Source organism: Chiloscyllium plagiosum, chromosome 3 (assembly GCF_004010195.1).
Source record: "Chiloscyllium plagiosum isolate BGI_BamShark_2017 chromosome 3, ASM401019v2, whole genome shotgun sequence".
Classification (NCBI taxonomy): Eukaryota; Metazoa; Chordata; class Chondrichthyes; order Orectolobiformes; family Hemiscylliidae; genus Chiloscyllium; species Chiloscyllium plagiosum.
Window position 1 is genome coordinate 65,393,338 of NC_057712.1, and position 23,917 is coordinate 65,417,254.

The 23,917-nt window shown below is 43.2% G+C and overlaps 1 protein-coding gene across 3 annotated transcripts in view; it reads left to right on the forward strand.

The window, feature by feature from the left end:
* The first annotated feature begins 1,430 nt into the window (after positions 1-1,430).
* tmem244 (transmembrane protein 244) overlaps positions 1,431-23,917 on the forward strand; it is a 94,778-nt gene continuing 72,291 nt past the window's right edge. For all 3 annotated transcript variants that reach the window (XR_006311287.1, XM_043687480.1, XM_043687481.1), the window contains exons 1-2: positions 1,431-1,587; positions 1,830-1,915. Coding sequence is in view for 2 of the 3 variants with exons in the window: in XM_043687480.1 (XP_043543415.1) it covers positions 1,555-1,587; positions 1,830-1,915 (119 nt within the window). In the remaining variant the exon portion in view is untranslated. The remainder of the gene's footprint in view (positions 1,588-1,829; positions 1,916-23,917) is intronic.

Genomic DNA, 23,917 nt, shown 5'->3' on the forward strand with positions numbered 1-23,917 from the left:
CCGCCTCCACTCCCAACATGTACCCACACTGTTATGGTTCCTTCCTGTGCAATTATTGAGGGTGCAACACTTGCCCGTTTACTTCCTCCCCCCTCTAAGGCCACAGACACATCATCAGGGTGAAGCAGCAATTTATCTGCACTTCAGTCAATTTACCCTAATGTATTCACTTCTGTCAACGTGGTCTCCTCTACACTGGGGAGACAAAGTGGAGGTTGGCCGATCAATTTACTAAACACCAACATTCTGGCCATAAAAATTACTCTGAGCTTTCAGTTGCCTGCCACTGCAACACACCACCATGTCCTGTGGCCAGCATCTCTGTCTTGGGCTCCAGCGAAGCTAAATACAAACTGAAAAAAACAGGACCTGATTTTCACTTGGGAGCCTTGCAACTTTCTGGACACCATATTGAGTCATTAATTTTAAGGCCTGAGCACTTTCTCCCATGTCCTTACCCCAACTCCCAAACACAGGGCCTTGTCATCACGAGGGCAGCTACCATAAACAACCTATTGTCAACCACTAATGGTTCCCATTAGCAGTTATTGATTCTCCCTGGTGATCTTTATCCATTCTTCTGTCCAGCTGTTGTTTTTTCACTCTCTGTCTGGGCTTCATCAGCACGATTCATTTACTCCTGCCCCCATCTTCAGCATACCAACCTTTCCCAGCTATAATCAGTTCTGAAGAAGGTTCTCTGGATCTGAAGCATTAATTCTACTTTCTTTCTCCACAGATGCTGCCAAATCTGCTGAGTTTTACCAGCAATTTCAGTTTTTGTTTCAGCAATGTAGCACAATGAGTTTCAATAACTAGTTTTGGTCTAAGAAGCGCAGCAATTCCTTCCATAGTCCTTTGATTTTAAAACAGTCCTTTTTCTCATTTTAGTCCACAATCAAAAACGTAGGAAGTAAAATGGTGTGGTCTTTACAAAATAAAGTATTTGTATTTGGATCTCAACTTTCTACATCACGTAACTGGTACGGCCTTTAAGAACATTGAACACCCAACCTGAATAAACACCAATACAGCAATCCACCAATATTGTGCATTGCTCCCATTAACTTTATGTATGATGGAAACTTGGAACTGATTTCATGCCAAGGTAATATGTCTGACAGGGTAGTATCAATGTATCTCTGTTTATTTAAAACATATTTTCTCTTTCCATGTAGAGTATTGCTTGGAATTTGAGATACAAGCAACTACTTCACTTTAGGAGTCAGGTTAATGTTATTACAGGACTTCCTTAATTAAATATGATTTTTGGAAAAAAGTGCAGTAATATACTTTAGTGTGAATTGTGATGAGTCTTACTTTTGACAATAGATACAGTGCACTAATATAGGATTACGAATCACTCCCATGTGATTGCCTTATTGAATTTGACAGACAGTTCACACAGCTTTCCTTGATCACATAATCCTGTCACTCCAAAATGATTACCTTTAAAAATGCACTGAAAAAGAAAGGGAATTGGATGCTATTGACCTTGTCTACCACCTTTGAAGAGAGCTTTGTTTGAAGTAATATGTAGGCCTAAATGTTTACATGGCACTGAAATTCAAGGTCACAGATACAAAGGTATCAAATGCGTATCATTTTTCATTTGTATTGAATAATCTGGGTTTTACTATTAGGATAAAGATTGTGCCAAGGCTGTCTCAGCTTTACTGTTATTAGCCTGATAAGTGAAGCTACAACATTCAACTGGTTTGCTCTGCATTGCATGTCTTATATGTGAGTTAGAGTTTATATTAAAATTAATCAGATTTATAAATAGTTTTGTTGCATCTAACAGTTCTCATTTTGTGTTTTTTTGGCAGACAGTTCTCCTGCAATTACTGATATGTTTGATGACTTTCTATGCTGCATATTATATTATTGGCAGCATATTCTTTGGAGTTTTCAGGTGAGAATTCCTGATAGGAAATATAGGAAAACTTGGACATTAATGTTAAAACTCTGGTGACTTGATGAATTTGTTTGTTCTCTATTCTCCATTAATGATATCCCTGCTTCCTGATACTTCATCCAGCAGCCATTTTAGATATCTGAGTTTGACGTAGAGAATCAGAAAGGTTATTTTGCCACAAGAGTCATCCTGTGCTAACTTCCTTTCCCCTTCACTTAACATGCATTGAGACTAATCAGCAACCCCGGTAGAAAACAATTGCATTGATGTCTTTACCTTGGCTTGATTTCATCTCACTCATGTTACATACAAATATAAACTCATATTGCTGCGGTAATACTTAACAAATGTATTTAAAATTCTCTAAAATCATTCCTATCAATGAATCTAAGAGAAGCATAATGCAATTACTTTCAGTAGGGGACAATGGAAAAAATACAGGATAATATCTGAAAATGGGTTCAGGGATCACAATGTGAGGTATATTTGCACCTGCTAACTTCATGCTGCCTGCTAATTACCAGCACGGTTGCTCAGTGGTTAGCACTGTTGCCTCACAGCACCAGGGTCCCAGGTTCGATTCTGGCCTTGGGCAACTGTCTGTGTGGAGTTTGCACATTCTCCCTGGGTTTCTTCTGGGTGCTCCGGTTTCCTACCACATTCTAAAGATGTGCAGGTCAGGTGAATTGGCCATGTTAAATTGCCTATGGTGTTAGGTGCATTACTCAGAGGGAAATGGGTCTTGGTGGGTTACTCTTCAGAGGGTCAGTGTGGACTGGTTGGGCCCCTGTTTCCACACTGTAGGGAATCTCATATAACATGCACTAAATGTTCTGTTGCATGACTGCACACTCCGGGAGGGGGCCCAAAATTCATATGAGGCTAGTAGCACCTAGAAAACCCACACTTCTTAAATGGAAGTGCACACTGGCTAAAGAAGTTAAAAATCACACAACACCAGGTTGTAGTCCAAAAGGTTTATTTGGAAGCATTAGCTTTTGGAGCGCTGCTCCTTCATCAGCTAGTGCTTCCAATTAAACCTGTAGGACTATAACCTGATGTTGTGTGATTTTTAACTTTGTACACCCCAGTCCAACACCGGCATCTCCAAATCCTGGCTAAAGAAGGTAATGCAAGGGAATGGTGAAGAGTGTCTAAGAGTGTCTAAGCCTTGGTGCAGAAATAGAATAGAAGGGATGAGATGCTTCATCTCATGGGACTAGGGGGTGCAACATGTTGCAAAGACGTAAGATCAGAGATCTATTGTGGTCAATGCCTGAGGACATGACTCAATGCTGCAAACTGGTGGGAAAGGATGGCATGGAACAATTGCAAGTCATCATCCCAATAGAGGAAATGCTGTTCACTATTACTGACGTGACCATGTCTGAGTCTGTGACCAGTGATATGGTTGAAAGCATGTAAGGTAATAGTGCACTCATAACAATTCCTCAATCTCTCATTCCTCTTCCCTCTCATCCCATAATCTCTTCTGATTTACAAGGGTCGGACTCCTGTGAAGGAGAAACAGGAAAAGCAAATGGTGCATACTCCCCAGAGCCGAACTCATACTTTTGCCTTTTCAGATATTTCAGAATTGCTATGTGGCAAAGGAAGAAAATAATGAAAAAAAACTGTCATTCATTCACACCTTTTCATATATCGAGACAAATACTGATATTATGCATTTCAAGGGTAGTTTAGAAGAACCTACATGTGATGAGAAACTGTGCATTAGTAGCTTGCAATCAAGGGCAAGGGTAGCATACATGCTAACTCAATGAAAGATAAGATTTCAAATAATGTCTGTTGCAGAGTGCTGAGTTTTGATAAGGCAGAGTACAGAAGAAAAGACTGAGTATTCACACAAAATTGCTTGACGAATTGTCAGGGATACCAGAAAGTTTGTGGTCTTTGTAAGGAGCATTAAAGAGTTTGATAAAAATGGCACTCATGACTTTGTGCAGAGCTTGAAGTCTCTCCAATGCAGTGTGGAAGTGGTGACATTCATTACTCTGCATCTAATGGTTGATGTATGAGCTTTCATGACAGCACAAATGGAAGGTACCCAATATCTGAATGCTGCAGTGGAAACACTGCCTGAGGTGATGTAAGCTCAGTTTGTTACCTGCCATCATGACTATGAGCACCACTTGTTGAAGGTCTCACAGCAGTGTCACAATCTGTCAGTCACTCAACACTCTGCGAGGATTGCTCACCTAGGTCCCAGGGACTAGCAGAAGCACCATAGATCATGGTTACTAAGGGAGTAAGAGTCTACATGGTTGCCTTTAAATTGGCATGCCATAGCCAACAGTCAAATAAAATTAGAGCTCAGGAATACGTTAGATCAGCACTTGAAAAAAAATGCTTTTTGATATTATAATGCTTGCTGCTGGTTTGAATCTAGCTGCAATAGATGCAGTACCAGTGTCAATGTGATCTTCAAGAATATTCAGCTGATGCACATTGATTGTCAGTAGAACTCTGGCAGGTTTACATTTGGGTGCCCACCAACTGCTGGATGGTTACAGTTCAGGAACTGGAGGTGCAAGCTTCTCATTGACATTAATATGGAAGCTGCCAACATGTTGGCATTTCACATATAGAGCAACTATTACACTCCTTTCAAGGTTTCTAAAACGTACTTCAGGATAATCAGATTTTCATCATAGATTATTTTACTGTTTATAAAGGTAATACTCAGGACTCACACATATCATTTACTAGGCAAACTTGTTTACATTGCTGTAGGTGCTTCATTTTCTCTTGAGCTTTTTCTTAAAAATTAATGCTAATAGTTTAACAGCACATCTCTACATTTGAAACTTAGCACAGCTTCCATTGTGTAAGATGCCAGGGAGGACTTACAGTGCAATAGATGTTGTGTTTGCTCTAGAGTGAAATTTTGTGATATGTTATTCACATTTTTACTATTTTCTGAGACTACAACAAAGGTAATTGTGATGGCAAAAGCAGTTTTGTTATTGTATCAATCAACCGTTGCATTATTGCACACTCTTCTGTATAACACCACAATAAACAATTCTATTGCATTTCACCATGGCAACAGCGTTCCTGGAAAGGAGAGAAAGGTGTCTAGACATATTGTGATGAGGAACAACAAAATGAGTAATCAGTTCAAATCTAAGGCTGCCTCATTGGCACTTCCTGTCGCAGGTTTATTATTTTAGTGGTTTCTACATCATTGGGTAAAACATCACCTGGATAATCCAATTGCACACGAAATGGGTGCACACATTTATTACCTGAATGCTGGGAAATGGATTCAATCTATGTTTCCCTCACTTTAGCAGTAACATAGCTTTAGTTAGAAGAGGCAATAAAGAAACTCTAAATGTCTTGTTTACGTCACTTCTCATAACGTTTAAGAGCAACTGTCTTCAAAATCCAGGAACAAACTCAATCTGTTGGTTCAGTTCAATGTGATACATGGCAATACAGAATAAAGAGCTACGAATTTGAAAACTGAGACCTTTGTCCTTGAACCAAAACAGTGCATGTAGTGCTGTGTGGCAGGAAATTCCAGGATTTTGATTGAACAGTAATGTGGATAGAATGATACACATTCTTGTTAGACTGGTGTATGTGACTTTGAGAGCAACTTGGATCTGACAGTTTCTCAATGTACCTGCTACCTTTCTTCTTTTAGGTGGTAGAGGTTGTGGTTTTGGAAGCTGTGAGCTTTGATGAAATCCTGATGATAATATGCACTGCAGGCTTGCTATGCCATGAGAGTAGGTAAAGATTGTTAATGTCAGGGGCATAGACAGAAATCATAGCCCAGAGTGTGCTCCAGCTCTTAGCCTGAGAACTGCAACTCTGACCCCAATTCGAGCACAGAGATATACCCCATTCTATCCTGAGCATTGTGGCCTCACCTTCGATCTGAGCATAGTGGGCCAGCCCCAGACCCAAATACAGACCCCAGTTATTGGGCCCTGATGCACCCATCCTCCCAACCTTGGTCCTGATTAATGCGGGTTTATTGTCACATGTACGACAATACTGAGGTACAAAAGTGCCTAATGTCACCACACACAGCACCCCACACAGGTACAAAGGTACTTAGGTGCAAAAAACTCAGGTACAAAGTAGTATAAAAACAAAGTTAAAAAGTTAAGCATTACAGACTTTCAGAGAATAAATAGAAAATCAAGAAATAAGGTAATAGTTGACATTAAAGTCCTTCTTAATATAAATTAGAAAAATGAAAGAATTAAGTTAAAAGTCCAATAGTCTTTGATGAGTGTTTACTGGGGCCCCAATGTCATCCACTACAGCTACCCGTTCTCACCACCTCTGGAGATATGGGGGACCTCCCTCACGGTTCATACTTCCTGCGACAGGCCACAATGCCATTGCCGCTAAAGCTGCTGCCTCTGGTCTCCTCCTGCTACCTCCAGAACATGCTTGTGTAGGATTTGCTTGCAGTCTTTGATCGCCCAGGTATGCACTGGGTCCCATTCTCACCACCGGCCCGTGGACACCTGGCCAAGAGACTGCCATCAGCCGTCACAATACCGTCATGGGCTGCTGAAAGACTCCCACTCCAGGCCGGGAGACCACCGCAGCTGCCCTTAGAGTGCCACGGGACACCAAAAGACTCCCACGTCACGCTGGGAGGCTGCCACGTTGTGCTGGAAGGATACCTGCACTGAGGTCTGCACTGAGGCAGGGAGAGGAAAGAAGAAAAGAAACTCAAAGAGAAAAAAAGAGAAAAACACGAAGAAAGAAAGAGAAAGAGAGAAAGAGGAAGAGTACTCCTTTGTCCTGGATAGTATCCTGTTCCCTGAATATTTTGAGAGCTGCATGAATCCAGTCATTCCTTCACACTGCTAGAATTTGAAGATCAGGATTTAAACTTCTTTTCCACAGAAAATCCATGTCTGACCTAGCCTTTGCATGGCTGGTCCAGTTGGGTTTCCGCTCGATGGTGAATTCAGGTTTGTTGCTGTTCATTGTATAGAATGTCATGAACTATCTTATTATTTGAGGAATTGTAAAGTGGTGGTAAACATCAGCGTCATCAGCAAATAGCCCAAGGTCTGACATTAAGATGGGCAAAAAGATTATTGACAGAGCAATGCTGTTCGGATGAGTTTAAACTAATTCAGCAGGGGGGTGGGAACCAAATTGTCGTTCGAGTATACAGGAGGTTGAGAGTTGTGAGGTCCGAAATAAGGTTTCAAGGTCGCAAGAGGGCACCAGCAGACAAGAAATTATTTTGAAGTGTGTCTACTTCAACGCCAGGAACATCCGGAATAAGGTGGATGGACTTGTAGCATGGGTTGGTACCTGGGATTTCGATGTTGTGGCCATTTCAGAGACATGGACAGAGTTGGGACAGGAATGGTTGTTGCAGGTTCCAGGATTTAGATGTTTCAGTATGAACAGAGAAAATGGTAAAAGTGGGAGGAGGGGTGTGTGGCACTGTTAGTCAAGGACAGTATTACGGTTGCAGAAAGGATGTTTGAGGACTCATCTACTGAAGTAATATGGGCTGAGGTTAGAAACAGGAAAGGAGAGGTTACCCTGATGGGAGTTTTCTATAGGCCTCCGAATAGTTCCAGAGATGTAGAGGATAGCATAGCAAAGGTGATCCTCGGTAGGAGCAAGAGTGACAGGGTAGTTGTTATGTGGGACTTTAACTCTCCAAATGTTGACTGGGAATACTACAGTTCAGTACTTTAGATGAGTCAGTTTTTGTCCAATGTGTGGAGGACACAGTATATAAACAGGCCAACAAGAGGTGAGGCCACATTAGATTTGGTACTAGGAAATGAACCCGGCCAAGTGTTACATTTGGAGGTAGGTAAGCACTTTGATAGTGACCATAATTCAGTTATGTTTACTTTAGCGATGGAAAGGGATAGGTATATACCGCAGGGCAACAGTTACAGCTGGGGGAAAGGCAATTACGATGTGATTAGGCAAGATTTCGGATGCAGAGGATGGGGAAGGAAACTGTCGGGGATGGACACAATTGAAATGTGGAGCTTATTCAAAGAACAGCTACTGAGACTCCTTGATAAGTATGTGCCTGTCAGCCAGGGGGGAAGTTGTCAAGTGAGAGACATGGTTTACTGAGGAAGTTGAATCTCTTGTCAAGAGGAAGAAGAAGGTTTATATTAGGATGTACAAAGTTAAAAATCACACAACACCAGATGATAGTCCAAAAGGTTTATTTGGAAGCACTAGCTTTCTGAGCACCGCTCCTTCATCAGGTGGTTGTGGAGATAAGATCATAAGACGCAGAATTTATAGCAAACGTTTACAGCTTGATGTAACTGAAATTGTATGTTGAAAAAGACCTGGATTGTTTGTTAAGTCTCTCATCTTTTAGAATGACCATGTTGGTTTCAGTTCTTTCATATGTGAATCACAGAACATTTTAAAATTTACACTCTCAAGTGAACTTTAACTATTGGTGTCATGTCGGTCCAGGTAATGCATTTAAGGGGTGAGGTGCCCTGAGTGAGACTGTGCGACAATGTTCAGACTGACTCTTATCTAAAGCATGTATTTACAGAATCTTACATGTATGCAGTTTTTGAGCAAAATAAAACATAATACTACACGTACAAATTCACACCACAAACCTATATATGTGTGTGTGTGTGTGTGTGTGTGTGGCGGGGGGGAGTGGGTGGGGAGCGGTGGTTATGAGTGTCTGTGAGAGAGTGTGTATGTGTGTGAGTGTAAAGGGGTATAAATCTGTGAGGGGGCGCGTGTGTGGGTGTGAGTGTATGTGTGAGCATATGAGAGAGGGTCTGAGTGAGTGTATCGGTCTGTAGGAGCGTGTATCTGGAGAAGTGTTTGTGCACAGGTACCCCTAGGGATGGCTTCAGCTAGGATCTTGGGTTCATGTCACACTACAGATAACACCACTACACACACACACACATGTTTGTGGAGTGAATTTGTACTTGCAGAATTACATTTTATTTTGCTCAAAAAGTGCATGAATCCATGAAAGATTCTGTAAATACAATTTTTTAGATAAGAATCAGTCTGAACATTATAGCACAGACAGTCTCACACAGGGCACCTCACACCTTTAATGCGTTATCTGGGCCGACATGACACCAATTGTTAAAGTTCATTTGCGAGTGCAACTTCAGAAACGTTCTAGGATTTAGATATGAAAGAACTGTTCATTCTAAAAGATGAGAGACTTAACAAACAATCCAGGTCTTTTTTAATATATAATTTCAGTTACATCACACAGTTACATCAAACTTTTCTGTGTCTTATGATCTTATACTCCACAACCACCTGATGAAGGAGTAGCGCTCTGAAAGCTAGTGCTTCCAAATAAACCTATTGGGTGATAACCTGGTGTTGTGTGATTTTTAACATTGTACACCCCAATCCAACACCAGCATCTCAAAATTATGTTAGATTGAGGTGTGAAGGCGCTGTCAGAGTGCTTGAGAGTTATACATTAGCCAGGAAAGACTGAAAGGAAGAGTTAAGAAGAGCCAGGAGGGGACATAAGAAGATTTTGGTGGGTAGGATCAAGGAAAACCCTAATGCTTTTTGTAGGTATATCAGGAATAAAATAATGACTAGACTAAGATTAGGCGTTCTTCCTCCAGGCGTCGGTGGCTCAGGAGTGGCAGTGGGGGAAGGCTCTTTGGGGCCTTGGACGGTGGTGAGGGGGAGGTGTGGGCGCAGGTTTTGCATCTCTGATGGTAGGGTCCATTTGTAGGTGGCGGAAATGGTGGAGGATGATGTTGTGGGTGGCAAAAATGGCAGAGGATGATGTTGTAAGTGGAAGAACAAATAGACCCCACCACCAGAGATATATTTTTCTCCCTATTCCTTTCAGCTTTCGGTAAAGATCATTCCCTCTGCGATTCTTGTCAGGTCCACACCCCCACCACCTACCCACCCCTCCCAGCACCTTCCTCTGCCAACGAAGGATTTGCAAAACCTGCACCCACACCTCCCCACTCAACACCATCCAAGACCCAAAGGAGCCTTCCATATCCATCAGAGTTTTACCTACACTTCCACACATGCCATTTACTGTATCCGTTGCTCCTGATGCGGTCTCCACTACATTGGAGAGACAAGACAAGACGCCTACTGCAGACCGCTTCAGGGAACATCTCCGGGACACCCGCACCAACCAACCCCACCGCCCCATGGCTGAACACTTCAATTCCCCCCCCCACTCTGCCAAGGACATGCAGATACTGTGCCTCCTCTATCGCCACTCCCTAACCACCCGACGACTGGAGAAAGAACGCCTCATCTTCTGCTTCGGGACCCTCCAACTCCCTGGCATCAATGTGGAATTCAGCAGTTTCCTCATTTCTCCTCCCCCCCCCCCACCTTGTCCCAGTTTCAACCCTTCCAACTCGGCACCGCCCTCATGATTTGTCCTGCCTGTCCATCTTCCTTCCCACTTATCTGCTCCACCCTCCTCTCCAACCTATCACCATTATCCCCACCTCTATCTACCCAGCGCAGCCTCAGCTACCTTTCCCCCAGCCCCACCCCACTCTCATTTATCTCACCACCCCCTCAGCTCACAGCCTTATTCCTGATGAAGGGCTTTTGCCCGAAACGTCGATTCTCCTGCTCCTCGAATGCTGACCTGCTGTGCTTTTCCAGCAACACACTCTCAACTCTGATCTCCAGTCCTCACTTTCTCCTAAGGTTGGTAGTGGGAAGTTGTGCGTGGAGTCAGAGGAAATAGGGGAAATTTTCTTCTTCAGTGTTCACACTAGAAAAACACAATGTTATCAAGGAGAAATCCGAGATACAGGCTACCAGACTAGATAGGATTGATATTCACAAGGAGGAAGTGTTAGCAATTGTAGAAGGTGTAAAAACAGATAAGTCCCCTGGACCGGATGGGACTTTTCCTAGGATTCTCTGGGAAGCTAGGGAGAAGATTGCCAAGCCTTTGGCTTTGAAAATTTATGTCAGTCATTGTCTACAGGAATAGTGCCAGAAGACTGGAGGTAGCAAATGTTGTTCGCTTGTTCAAGAAGGGGAGTAGAGATAACCCTGGTAATTATAGACCAGTAAGCCTTACTTCGGTTGTGGGTAAAGTGTTGGAAAGTGTTATAAGAGATAGGATTTATAATCATCTAGAGAGGAATAAGTTGATTAGGGATAGCCAACATAGTTTTGTGAAGGGTGGGTCATGTCTCACAAACCTTACTGAGTTCTTTAAGAAGATGTCCAAACAGGTGAATGAGGGTAAAGCGGTTGATGTGGTGTATATAGATTTCAGTAAGGTTTGATAAGGTTATTGCACAAAATACGGATGCATGGGATTGAGGATGATTTAGTGGTTTGGATCAGAAATTGGCTAGCTGAAAGAAGACAGAGGCTGGTGGTTGGTGGGAAATGTTCATTCTGGAGTTCAGTTACTAGTATCTGTTTTGGGGTCACTGCTGTTTGTCAATTTTATAAATGACCTGGATGAGGGCATAGAAGGATGGATTGGTAAATTTTTGGATGGACACTAAGGTCGGCAGAGTTGTGTATAGTGCAGAAGGATATTGTAGGTTGCAGATGGACATAGATACGCTGCAGAACTGGGCTGAAAGGTGGCAAAATGAGTTTAATGTAGAAAAGTGTGAGGTGATTCTCTTTGGAAGGAACAACAGGAATAAAGAGTACTGGGTTAATGGTAAGATTGTTGGTAGTGTAGCTAAGCAGAGAAATCTCTGCATCCATGTGCATAGATCTCTGAAATTTGCCACCCAGTTGATAGGGTTGTTAAGTAGGCATGTGGTGTGTTAGCTTTTATTAGAAGTGAGATTGATGCTCGGAGCCGTGAGGTCATGCTGCATTTGTACAAAACTCTGGTGTGGCCGCACTTGGAGTATTGCGTACAGTCTGGTCACTGCATTCGAGGAAGGATGTGCAAGCTTTGGAAAAGGCTCAGAGGAAATTTACTAGGATGTTGCCTGGTATGGAGGGAAGGTCTTACGAGGAAAGGCTGAGGGACATGAGGCTGGTTTCGTTAGAGAGGAGAAGGTTGAGAGGTGACTTAATTGAGACATAGTTTAGATTAGAGTGGTGCTGGAAAAGCACAGCACGTCAGGCAGCATCCAAAGAGCAGGAAAATTGACATTTCAGGCAAAAGCCCTTCCTCAGGAATAGAGGCAGGGAGCCTCCAGGTTGGAGAGATAAATGGGGGAGGTTGGGGGGGGGGGGGGAACGCAGGGGAGGGTGGAGCAGATAGGTGGGAAGGGAGATTGGCAGGTAGGACAGGTCATGAGGACAGTGATGAGCTGGAAGGTTAGAACTGGGGTAAGGTGGGGGGAGGGGGAATGAGGAAACTGGTGAAGTCTACATTGATGCCCTGGGGTTGAAGTGTTCCAAGGCGGAAGATGAGGCGTTTTTCTTCCAGGCGTCGGGTGGTGAGGGAGCGGTGGTGGAGGAGGCCCAGGACCTGCATGTCCTCGGCAGGGTGGGAGGGGGAGTTGAAATGTTGGGCGATGGGGCGGTGGGGTTGATTGGTGCAGGCGTTCCGGAGATGTTCCCTGAAGCGCTCTGCAGTTGAATGAGCTCTCCAGGAATGTCTAGAGGTTGAGTAGATTTGCCTCCACAAATTGCAATCATTACCCTTTAAGTTAGATATGAATCCAGTCAGTAGACAATTTTACCACTGATATTGATTTTACTGGGGCTCTGTAATGCCACATTTGGGACACAACATTTCTGAAATTCAGCTCTTGGGTTTAGATCCAATGCCCTAATAAGGTCCAAATCCACCTGCTACCATCTGAATCCAAAAAAACATTGTGAGCAGGTTATTACTGACAAAATGTGTGGATGTGGCTGAGATATATCTGAGATATATCTGATCTATTAGTTGTGACATCAGACATACTACTTCTGCTACTTAGTATACACTTAGCCCTGGATTGTAACTTTGCCAGGCTAACATTTACTTTCAGACATGTTTGATGCAACTCTGGCAAAGTCTACCATTATCCTCTTTGAACTAAGGCTGGTAATTTGGCTTGTTGCTGATGGCAGAGTGAAGGATATGCTAGGTAATGAGTGTGTGAATGTAGCCATTGACAGTTCTGTTACAGCTGACAACCCATAGCTTCTTGGATACTGAGTTTTCAGTTAAAAATCACACAACACCAGGTTATAGTCCAACAGTTTAATTGGAAGCACAAGCTTTCAGAGAGCTGCTCCTTCATCAGGCATAGAATTTATAGCAAAAGTTTACAATGTGATGTAACTGAAATTATACATTGAAAAATACCTTGACTGTTTGTTAAGTCTCTCATCTGTTAGACTGACCATGTTAGTTTCACTTCTTTCATATGTAAATCACAAAACTTTTTTTAAAAGTTACATTTTCAGGTTAACGTTAACAATTTAATTCAGATAAATGCGAGGTACTGCATTTTGGGAAAGCAAATCTTAGCAGGACTTATACACTTAATGGTATGGTTCTAGAGAGTGTTGCTGAGCAAAGAGACCTTGGAGTGCAGGTTCATAGCTCCTTGAAAGTGGAGTAGCAGGTAGATAGGATAGTGAAGAAGGCGTCTGGTATGCTTTCTTTTATTGGTCAGAGTATTGAGTACAGGAGTTGGGAGGTCATGTTGCAGCTGTACAGGACATTGGTTAGGCCACTGTTGGAATATTGCATGCAGTTCTGGTCTCCTTCAGAGGGCATAGGTTTAGGGTGAGAGGGGAAAGATATAAAAGAGATCTAAGGGACAACTTTTTCAAACAGAGGGTGGTACGTGTATGGAATGAGCTGCCAGAGGAAGTGGTGGAGGCTAGTACAATTGCAACATTTAAAAGGTATTTGGATGAGTATATGAATAGGAAGGATTTGGAGAGATATGGGCCAGGTGCTGGCAGGTGGGACTAGATTGGGTTGAGATATCTGGTCAGCATGGACGGGTTGGACTGAAGGATCTGTTTCCATGTTGTACAGACTCTGACTCTATGATTCTAATTGGTGTCAGCCCAGATAATGTGTTGAAGGTGTTAGCCCCCTGTATGCTGTTGTCTGTGCCATTGTGTTGAACTGATTCTAATCTAAAAAATGAGTTAACAGAGTCTTACATTGATTCATGCAGTTTTTAAGCAAAGTACAAAGTAACTCTGCAAGTACAAATTCGCACCACAATCATATATATGTATATGTGTATGTGTGTGTCAATTTAGGAGTGTGTGTGGGTGTGTGTGTGTGTGTGTAAGAGTGTCTGTGTGTGTGTGTGTATAGTGCAATGGTGGTCACCTGTAGTTTGACATGAACCCAAGGTCCCGGATGAGGCCCTCCTTATGGGTACTGAACGCTGCTGCCTGTCCCGAAGTCCGCCTTGGAGGATGGTCAACCGAAGGTCCGAGGTCGAATGTCCTGGACCGCTGAAGGGTTCTCCAACTGGGAGGGAACACTACTGTCTGTTGATTGTTGTGTGGTGCCCATTCGTCCATAGCCTCTGTTCGGTTTCACCAATGTACCATGCCTTGGGGCATCCTTGCCTGCAGCGTATGAGATAGACAACGTTGGTTGAGTCCATGAGTACCTGCCATGTACATGGTGGGAGGTGTCCTCATGCGTAATGGTGATAATCCATGTCCACACTCTGACACGTCTTGCAGGGTTGTATGGAGTTGTCCTAAAAGCCGGGCGGTTTGCTACGAACAATGATCTGTTTGAGATTTTTTGTTTAAAAGTGAGCAGTGGAGGTGTGGGGAAGGTCTTGGCGAGGTGCTCATCCTCATTAATAATGGGCTGCAGGCCATGAAGAACATGACGCAGTTTTCAGTTGCTATACATCTTCATAGTCTGCTGCACTTGGCATAGGGGTAGTGCTCCACAACAATATCTTCAATGTAAAAACTGGACTTTGTGTCATGAGGAGTGTCTGCCGTCATTCTTATGAATTCTAACATGGACAAACGAACCTGCGACAGCCAGGGTGGGAACGACAAAGTCTCATAGAGCTCAAGTTTCCCTTGAGCTTTTTCTCTCTCACCACATGAGGTAAATGCAGTCTATCCACTTTGTTCATCAAAAACCTAACAAGCTCAGTCAGTGATGGCATTGTCAATCCACTCTTACTGACAAAACTTTGAAGTCCTGCCATCTGAATACGCTCTATGCTACCCTCAGTGCGTTATCCTAGTAACATTCTGGAACTTTGTAGCTTGACCTGCCAAATCAGTATCCAGCCACCAACGAGCAAGTGATTGTAACTAAGTCAGTGATCAGTTGTACAGTGCTTTTATTTTACAAACAGAATTGTTAGAGCCGAAAATAAAAAGAGTCAAAATGTTTAATTAGACTCAATACATGGTGTCATCCATTATCCTGAGCCTGTTTCCATTGAGGTAAGCAGACTTTGCGATGTCTTATCATTGATATGATTGTAGCCAGAAACCCAGTACATGGGTACTGACTTGGTACAAACCAGGGTGCCTCCAGGACTAATACAACCTACTTCTAACCCACACTTCTTGAAGGTAGCCTGTCCATGTTAAGGGGAAGATGCATGCAGGTTACAGCAGCTGTTGCAATCGTCCCAGGAAAGCTTTGGGAGAGGGTAAAGAAATGACTGTGGAGCAACAGAATAGAGAAAGGACCCTGAGTTCTCCAATAGAAATGACCTCAAATGATGTAAATAGAAAGGAAGAGGCAGGAACCCGGAGGCATTCAACATAAATGGAGCAGGAGCCATTGGCCAAGAAAGCCAATTTGCAAAAACTGGTCATGAGGAATTTGCAACAGTGTCAGTTCAGTGACTTCAAATGGAACACTTTCTACCCACTGCATCTCTTAACCTCTCACATCATTCAATACATCACAACATTTTACTCACCCATCAACCTTCAGGACACATCCTTCACAGTCAGATTCTCCATCTCATTCTCAATAGCATGGATTTTACCACCAAAGGTCTAGCCCTGCAAGACAACCCACCCGCCATCTCTGAAGGTGAGAGCACAGAGTCCCAGAGGAAGCATTGAAAAGGCAACCTGCTGCACCCCCTCCACCAGCTCAGATACTGACTCCTCAGTGGGAGTATTAGCTAGATTAGAGTCAGGAGTACCTCATGGGGAGCACTTCACTGCCCCATCTCTGCATCTGGTCAGGAAGAAATGCTGGCACACAGATGAATCAGTGAACATAGGCATTGCCCTCCTGCATGCAGTCCAAGTTCTTGCTCCAAGCACTCTTGTAACATCAGGAATCAATCCACAAATGGCTGTGATGCACAAACAATTTATTGTGACCCACAAAGATTGTCTTGAGTTTCCAAGGTAACAATCACTTTCCACGGTCCATAGCCAACCATAGCACAGGAATTGTTCCTTCACCCCTTAGACTGTAAAACCTCTCAACACTGAGGATGGCTAGCCTCTGTATCTTCAATGTTGTAGTTGTGACTCGACAGACATTTAATCACACAATTGATAGGGAAGAGTGAGTTTTTATTCATTCACAGGATGTGGGCATCTCTGGCTATGCTAGCATTTATTGACCATCCCTATTGGTCCAGAGCGCAGTTAAGAGTCAACCCCATTGCCTTGGGCATGGAGGCACATGTAGGCCAGACCAGGTATGGATGGCAGATATCCTTCCCTAAAGGACATTAAAGAACCAGATAGGCTTTTCTGATAATCGTCAATGGTTTCATGGTCATCTTCAGACCTCTCTGTCAATGTCAGCAAAACTATAAAACCGATCACTAACATCAGAAAGAAAGGTGGAGAACATGCCTGCGTCTACATCAATGGAACTGAAGTTAAGAGGGTGGAGAGCATCAAGTTCCTAAGAGTGATGACAACCTATAAACTGTCCTGGACTTCCCACATATATGTGATGATCAAGAAGGCACAACAATACCTCTTCTTCCTTAGGTAGATCAGGAAATTTGGCATGTCCATTAGGACCCCTACCAACCTTTACAGATGTACCATAGAAAGCATACTATCCGGGTGCATAACGGTCTGGTATAGCAACTGCTCTGCCATGTACCATAGGAAACTATAGAAGGTGTTGTGCACAGCCCAGACCATCACAGAAGCCAACCTTCCATCCACGGACTTTATTTACATGAGTCTTTGCCACTGAAAGGCTGCCAACATCATTAAAGACTCATCCCATCCCAGTAATGCTCTCCTATAACCTATTCTATCAGGCTGAAGATACAGAAGATTGAACACATGCACCAGCAGGTTCAGGTACAGTTTCTTCCTGCTGTTATCAGACTGCTGAATGGACTCTCTAACTTCAAATAATGCTAATCTTGTTAACGTTGACCTTGCCTAGTGCACCTCCTGTGCAGTGTAACCTGCATGCCTAACTCTGCCCGAGCTTTTATTTTTACCCTATGATCTGTATGTCCTTGCTTACTATCATCTGCCTGTACTGCTCATAAATAAAGCTTTTCACTGCACTTAGGTACATGTGACAATAAGTCAAATCAACATCAACAATAATTCTTGGTACTATTTATTTAATTCAAATTCCACCATCTGCCATGGAGGGATTTGAAACCATGTCCCCAGACTATTACCTGAGCTTCTGGATTAGTAGTTTAGTAATAATGCTGTCAAGTGAGAAAGTGGTTACAGTGACATGCTACCTATGTGCCCTTACAAGATCTTCATACTTCTTACCCTCCCACTGCATCCCTTTACAATCTGAAGTTCCACTGCTGGAGTGAAGAGAGCCTGCCTGCAGTGGAGACAGTTGGCCTTTGGTTGGCAAACCCCAAGGATATTTGTGTCTGCAGGTCCCAGATATGCTGAGTGTGTCCTGCCCAGAGGAAAGCTGAGGGTGGGTGGATGGGGAGAGATGGATGATCTGGCCACCTCTGGAAGGTCCTGAGAGGAGACCTCCCAGTCTCCTTCTGAGGAAGGGACGCCTGGAGGGAGCCCAAAGATCCTTCGAAACCCATTGCCTTGGTGATGAGCCCCAATGGCTACAGTGATGGAATGCAGGGAGCCCAGACTGCTGGACCTTTGGAAATGGTTGTCCATGGCAGCCAGACATTCACATCCCTGAGGCTGCAAGATCCCAACTGCATTGCTGCAGTCCCGAGATCATGTTTCCCAGTGCCCCAGACAAACTTCTTGCTGCGTCTGTGTGTACATGTCAATGGAATTTTCGGTGCCGTGGGCTCGGGCTGAGCCGATGCCGCCGACTGTCTTCCAGCAATTGGACCCACAAGCCTGGCCATGGCCCACTCCCAGACTGTGGGGGTATGGGCCATTCCCAAGTCTCTGACTGATAGAGGTTGCTGTTGACTTACTGTGCAGTAATCCCTTCTTGAAGGATGCTGCCCCTGACCTGACTAAGAAATCCTCCCCTCAGACTTTGGGAAGTAGGATTTTGCTTGAAGCAAAAGCAATACATTTCATAGGATACAGCCAGAACACAGTTCAGGTGTGAGATTGACTTAACACTGTGTCATACAACTTGTTTACCCCCTTGACTGGTGACAAGCATGGAAGGTTGTCTAGCTTTGTGTTAATGCCATAGGCAAGATAGAAACACTGTGATCCCTTCAGGCTTGGCTGAGGGGTCAAAGTTACAAAAGGCAATGCAGGAATACTGTGAGCACTGACCACTGCACAAAGTGAGTGAGTTGTAAGAGAGTAAGCTATCAGTCCTGATATGTAGCCCAGACCAATCCACGGTGCCTATTAGTGCATACAAAGTGTCCTTGCAGCATTGAAGTGCAAACCCATCCTGTGAGTGGATTAGAGAGTATCATGGGCATACAGTGAGACTGCTGTATGTTGGAAGCCAAGATCCCGGGATGTGACAGGGGGGCGCAGTTGGCACCAAATGTCCAAGATGGAGGTCCACAGGAGCAAATATCTACCTAGAGTCATAGAATCACAGAGTAGGAAAGAGGATTTTTGGTCCATCAAGTTTGTATCACCAGAAGTATGCTACTACTTACACTAGTCCCATTATCCTGCACTGGGTCCATAGCCTTGAATGTTATGACACTTCCAAGTGCTTATCAAGTACTTTTTAAAGGTTGCGTGGTTTTGCACCACAATTACCTTCCCAGACAATGTATTCCAAACTCCCATCATCCTCTGGGTGAAAGGATATTTCCTCAAATCCTTTCTAAACCACTTGCTTTTCACTTTAAAGTTATTCTCCCTTATTTTTCACCCTTCAACTAAGGGAAACAGCTGCTTTCTATTCACACTTTCCATGTCCCTCACAATTTTATCTGCCACTATCAGGATCTCCCAAGCTTATCCAGCCTCTCTGTATTCATAGCTGAAATGCTCCATCCCAGATAGCATCCTGGTCAATCTTCTTTAGATCTCCTCCAGTATAATCACATCCTTACCATCATGTGGTAACCAGAACTGTACATGATACTCCAGCTCTGGCCAAACCAAAGTTCAGTGTAACTCCAACATGACCTCTCGCTCTTACAATCTATGCCACAGCTGATAAAGACATGCATCCCATATGTCTTCTTAATTAACATGTTAACATGCCCTGTCACCTTCAAGGATCTGTAGACAAGCACCCCAAGATTTCTTTGTTCCTCCAAGTTTCCTTGTGTCTTGCTATTCATTGAATACTCCCTGGTTTTGGTCCTTCTCCCAAGGTACATCACCTCACATTTATCAGAGTCAAATTCCATCTGCTACTGATCTTCCTGTATATCTTCCTGTAACTTGACACTTTCCTTATTGTCAACCACCAAGGAAATCTTTGAGTCACCAGGTAATTGTTCTGACTTTCATGACTAGTTTCTCTGTGGTGGGTGGGAGATTAAGTAAATGATGAAATGCTAATCCATGATAATACTTGCAAGCAGGTATCTTGCTGCTTTCTAGTGACCATTCAACACTTGCTTGGAAAATGGGACTTCCTGTTTTTGATGAAGGCTCCTTACTGAACATCTCACCTGATTTTCCCCAAATTTCTTGCAATGGCCCATATTGTTCAGAAGCTGGAAAGATTCTACCCTAAGCCTCTGATGTAGCAGAAATTTTATTTGTCTTCACATTTGCAGCTACCATCTCAGAAAGTATTATTATGTATTTTTTAAAGACTTGCTTAGAATCTGCACATGGTAAGTCACTAGGCAGGAGTGGGATGGAGCAAGTAAAAAGCGGTTGATCGGCGCTGGTCCCAACCCATTGGAGGACGTTTACAGATGTTTTCTGCTACTGTTGAATCACATGAGGATGTTAGTGGGAAGTGTACAGGAAAAAGCTGATGAAGATGAACACTGTGATGTTTAGTGCATTGACAGGATTGCTTCACATCATTCTGTCATTGGTAAGTAGTATAGAGAAGTCAAGCATCAAAGTGGCGCAGACATCAGGTAAAGCTGAGAGTTCACCTTGCCAACTTGGAAGTGGTAACCAACTCCCTGAGAGCACTTGGACCCATCAGTGATGTGGCATCTTGCAGCTAACATCTCCAATTCCATTGCAGCTCTGGCAGGAGCCACCAATGTCTCAGTGGAAACTCACACTGGGACAATGAGATCCATGTTTATTGTTGTGCAAGCCTTTCTTGCCACCAAACAGACTCTGCCAATTATGATAGCTGTGGATACCAGTGTTCCAAAATGCTTGTAGGGTACAAGGATTTCTGAGGCACCCCCAGAGCCACATAAGTAGTTGTTTGGTGTATGGACTTGTTGTCCCCCTTCCTCAGGATGCCAGTAGTCATTGCTAGTCTACCAGTGCCCCTGATGCCTCTTAACCAGGCAGCTCTCTCTGCTGATGCGGTGATGACGTTGTACAATCTGAAGCCTAGTCATCAAGACTCAGAACCACTTTAGATTGGCCTAGAATCATAGAGCCACCGACCGGTAGAGCATGGAAACAGACCCTTCGGTCCACTCATCCATGCCAACCAGATATTTAAAATTAATCAATCCCATTTGCCAGCATTTGGCCCATATCCCTCTAAACCCTTCCTATTCATATATCCAGATATATCCAGATGCCTTTTAAATGTTGTGATTGTACCAGCCTCTACCACTTCTGGCAACTCATTCCATACACACATCACTCCCTGCATGAAAACGTTATTCCTTGGAATCCCTTTTATATCTTTCCCCTCTCACCCTAAACCTATACCTTCTAGTTTTGGATTCCCCCACCCCAGGGAAAAGACTTTGTCTATTTACCTTATCCATGACCCTCATGATTTTACAAACCTCTGTAAGGTCACTCTCCGACGCTCCAGGGAAAACAACTCCAGCCTATTCAGCCTCTCCCCATAGGTCAAACGTTCTTGGCAAGATCCTTGTAAATCTTTTCTGAACCCTTACAAGTTTCACAACATTCTTCCAATATTCCAAAAGTTGCCTAACCAATGTCCTGTGCAGCCGCAACATGACCTCCCAACTCCTGTACTCAATACTCTAGCCAATAAAGGAAAGCATACCAAGTGCCTTCTTCACTATCCTATCTTCCTGCAACTCTACTTTCAAGGAACTATCTGCACTTCAAAGTGTCTCTGTTCAGCAACACTTCCCAGGACCTTACCATTAAGTGTATAAGTCCTGCTCTGATTTGCTTTTCCAAAATGCAGCACCTCGCATTTATCAAAATTAAACTCCATCTGCCCCTCCTCAACAGATTGGCCCATCTGATCAAGATCCCCTTGTACTCTGAGGTTACCTTCTTTGCACTCCACCACATCCAATTTTGGTGTCATCTGCAAACTTACTAACTATACCTCCTATGTTCACATCCAATCATTTATATAAATGATGAAAAGCAGTGGACCCAGCACCAATCCTTGTGGCACTCCACTGGTCACAGGCCTCCAGTTTAAAAAAAATAGCAGTCTGACCAGGGATGACTACATCATGACTATTCTAAGATGCATGGACAGGATCTCCTCGGCATATTTGCTACCAAATGCATAAGCTAGGAATGATGGTCCTTGAGGTTGCAGTACAACTTCCTGTTGCTATGTGAAACGCATAACATGGTGACAACTGATGGCTCCCTGCACACGTGGGAAGTTTGCTCATCCTGCAATGTTACTTGCCCACACCTCCTGCTTCTCTCTACTGAGAAGGAAACCAGTAATGTTTCCTCTTCTGGGTCATCCAGCACCATTGATGCAAAGATGCGAAACTGAAAATGTCACCTGCTTTAAACGGCATAGAAATTGAAAGCTGTGGTTATCCCCACAGCTACTGATAGCCTCATCTTCAACCTGCTGTGTGGCTGCAGATCTGGTTATAGGACGTGACTTAGTGCCTCTTGATGAAACACAAATTAGGTGCAAGTGAAGATGCTTTGTGGGTTAAACATTCTTGAGGGCCTCTGTCCTGTTCCCTCTGTATACAGCCTCCCCCAACCCTGCTGCCTCTGTTATATTTCTGTCATTATGCTGCAAGCCAAAATTTGGAAACCATAGTTCTCAATACAGCAAGCAGTCTTTCTCATTACTTTCAGAAACTTGTCAGAGTCCAGCACTACTTCCTTGTAAATCCAAAAGCTTCTTTTAACTCTTCCAAGAATGCAGTGCTTCCACTCACTCTTTTGAAGCAAAAGAAATGAAACATCACCTGACATTTGTATAGTGATCTCTTAAAGAGAGCTAGTGGGGTACCCTCATTCATTTCATCACATGTTCAATTAGGAGTGATGAAACTCAGATATGATCAGGACCTGCGAGGTCCAAAATGGCAGACCGTGCCTCAAATCATGCTCAAAATTATGGTTTGCCTCTCTGCCCACTGTGATACACATGGTACAATCAGTCTAGTGCTCTTACAGTTACAGTGCACTGTATGGATCAGACCCCCAGTGGGTGGAAGTGTTCCATTGATATATTTCGAGTTTGGGGTCTTATGACACAAGCATCAACGATGTTGTGAAGACAATTTTTCTTGACTAGGGTTTTATTTTCCTGGTCAAATATTTTTCTAATCTCAAAAATGAAATAATCATTAAGACGGAGAGCTTATTGGACCCAACAACTTCATACAAAGTGGTTTCTGATAACTATGAAGTACCTTGATAAATCTCATTGTATCCAAAAGGCCTGAATGGTAATAAACCTATGCTTGTTTAAAGAGAGAAGTAAGTGGTTATGATTATCCTCACTGGAGTGTAGAAGAGTGAGGGAAGATCTCATTGAGATCGATTAAATTCTAACAGGACCAGACAGGGTAAATACAAGAAAGATGTTTCTGATGACCAGGGAGTCCAGAACCGATGGTCAGAGTCTAACAATATGGGGTAGGCAATTTAGGACTACCAGAAATTTCTTCACCCAGAGATTAGTAAACCTGTGGAATTGTCTGCCAAGTAAAGTGCTTGAGGTCAAAATATTGAATATTTTCAAGAAGGGAATAGAAATAGCTCTTAGGTCTAAAAGGGTCCATGGGCATGTGACAGATGTGGGATAGGGTGCTGAGTTGGATGGATTAGTGATGATCATATTGATTGTTGCTGCAAACTCAAAGGGCTGAATGGCCCATTCCTGTTCTTATTTTCTATGTTTCCATGTGTGGAATTGTGTGCCTAGTTTCAGCTACATGCTTTGAGAAAGGAAAGACAGAGCTCTCCAGTTAGAATTTCAACATATCTGTCATCAGAAAATTCTGAAATTATATCTGTCTAAATTATAATTGTCTTCTTGTTTCGATTCACTTAACACTTACCAAAATTCTAGCCCTGAAGGAGGAATATGATACCTGTCATAAGCCTCTATACTAGACATAATTATCCACACAAGTGGACCTGCAGACAGTCTGAGGCACAGAGGCAGTGAAGCCTTTCTGATTGTAGAAATTATAATAATAATAGCATTATTATTTTAGGTAACAATGGAAAAAACAGAGAAGAGGGAAATCAGCTGTAACATTTGCTGTATCTAGCGGTACTTACTCGTGACACTCATTGGGAACAAACAGCAGTACATTCTACACTCAATTTCCACATAGTATTGTTTCTCTTTGGTCATTTTTGTTAAGTGTTCTTACACACAACTGAACGTCTTTTCCC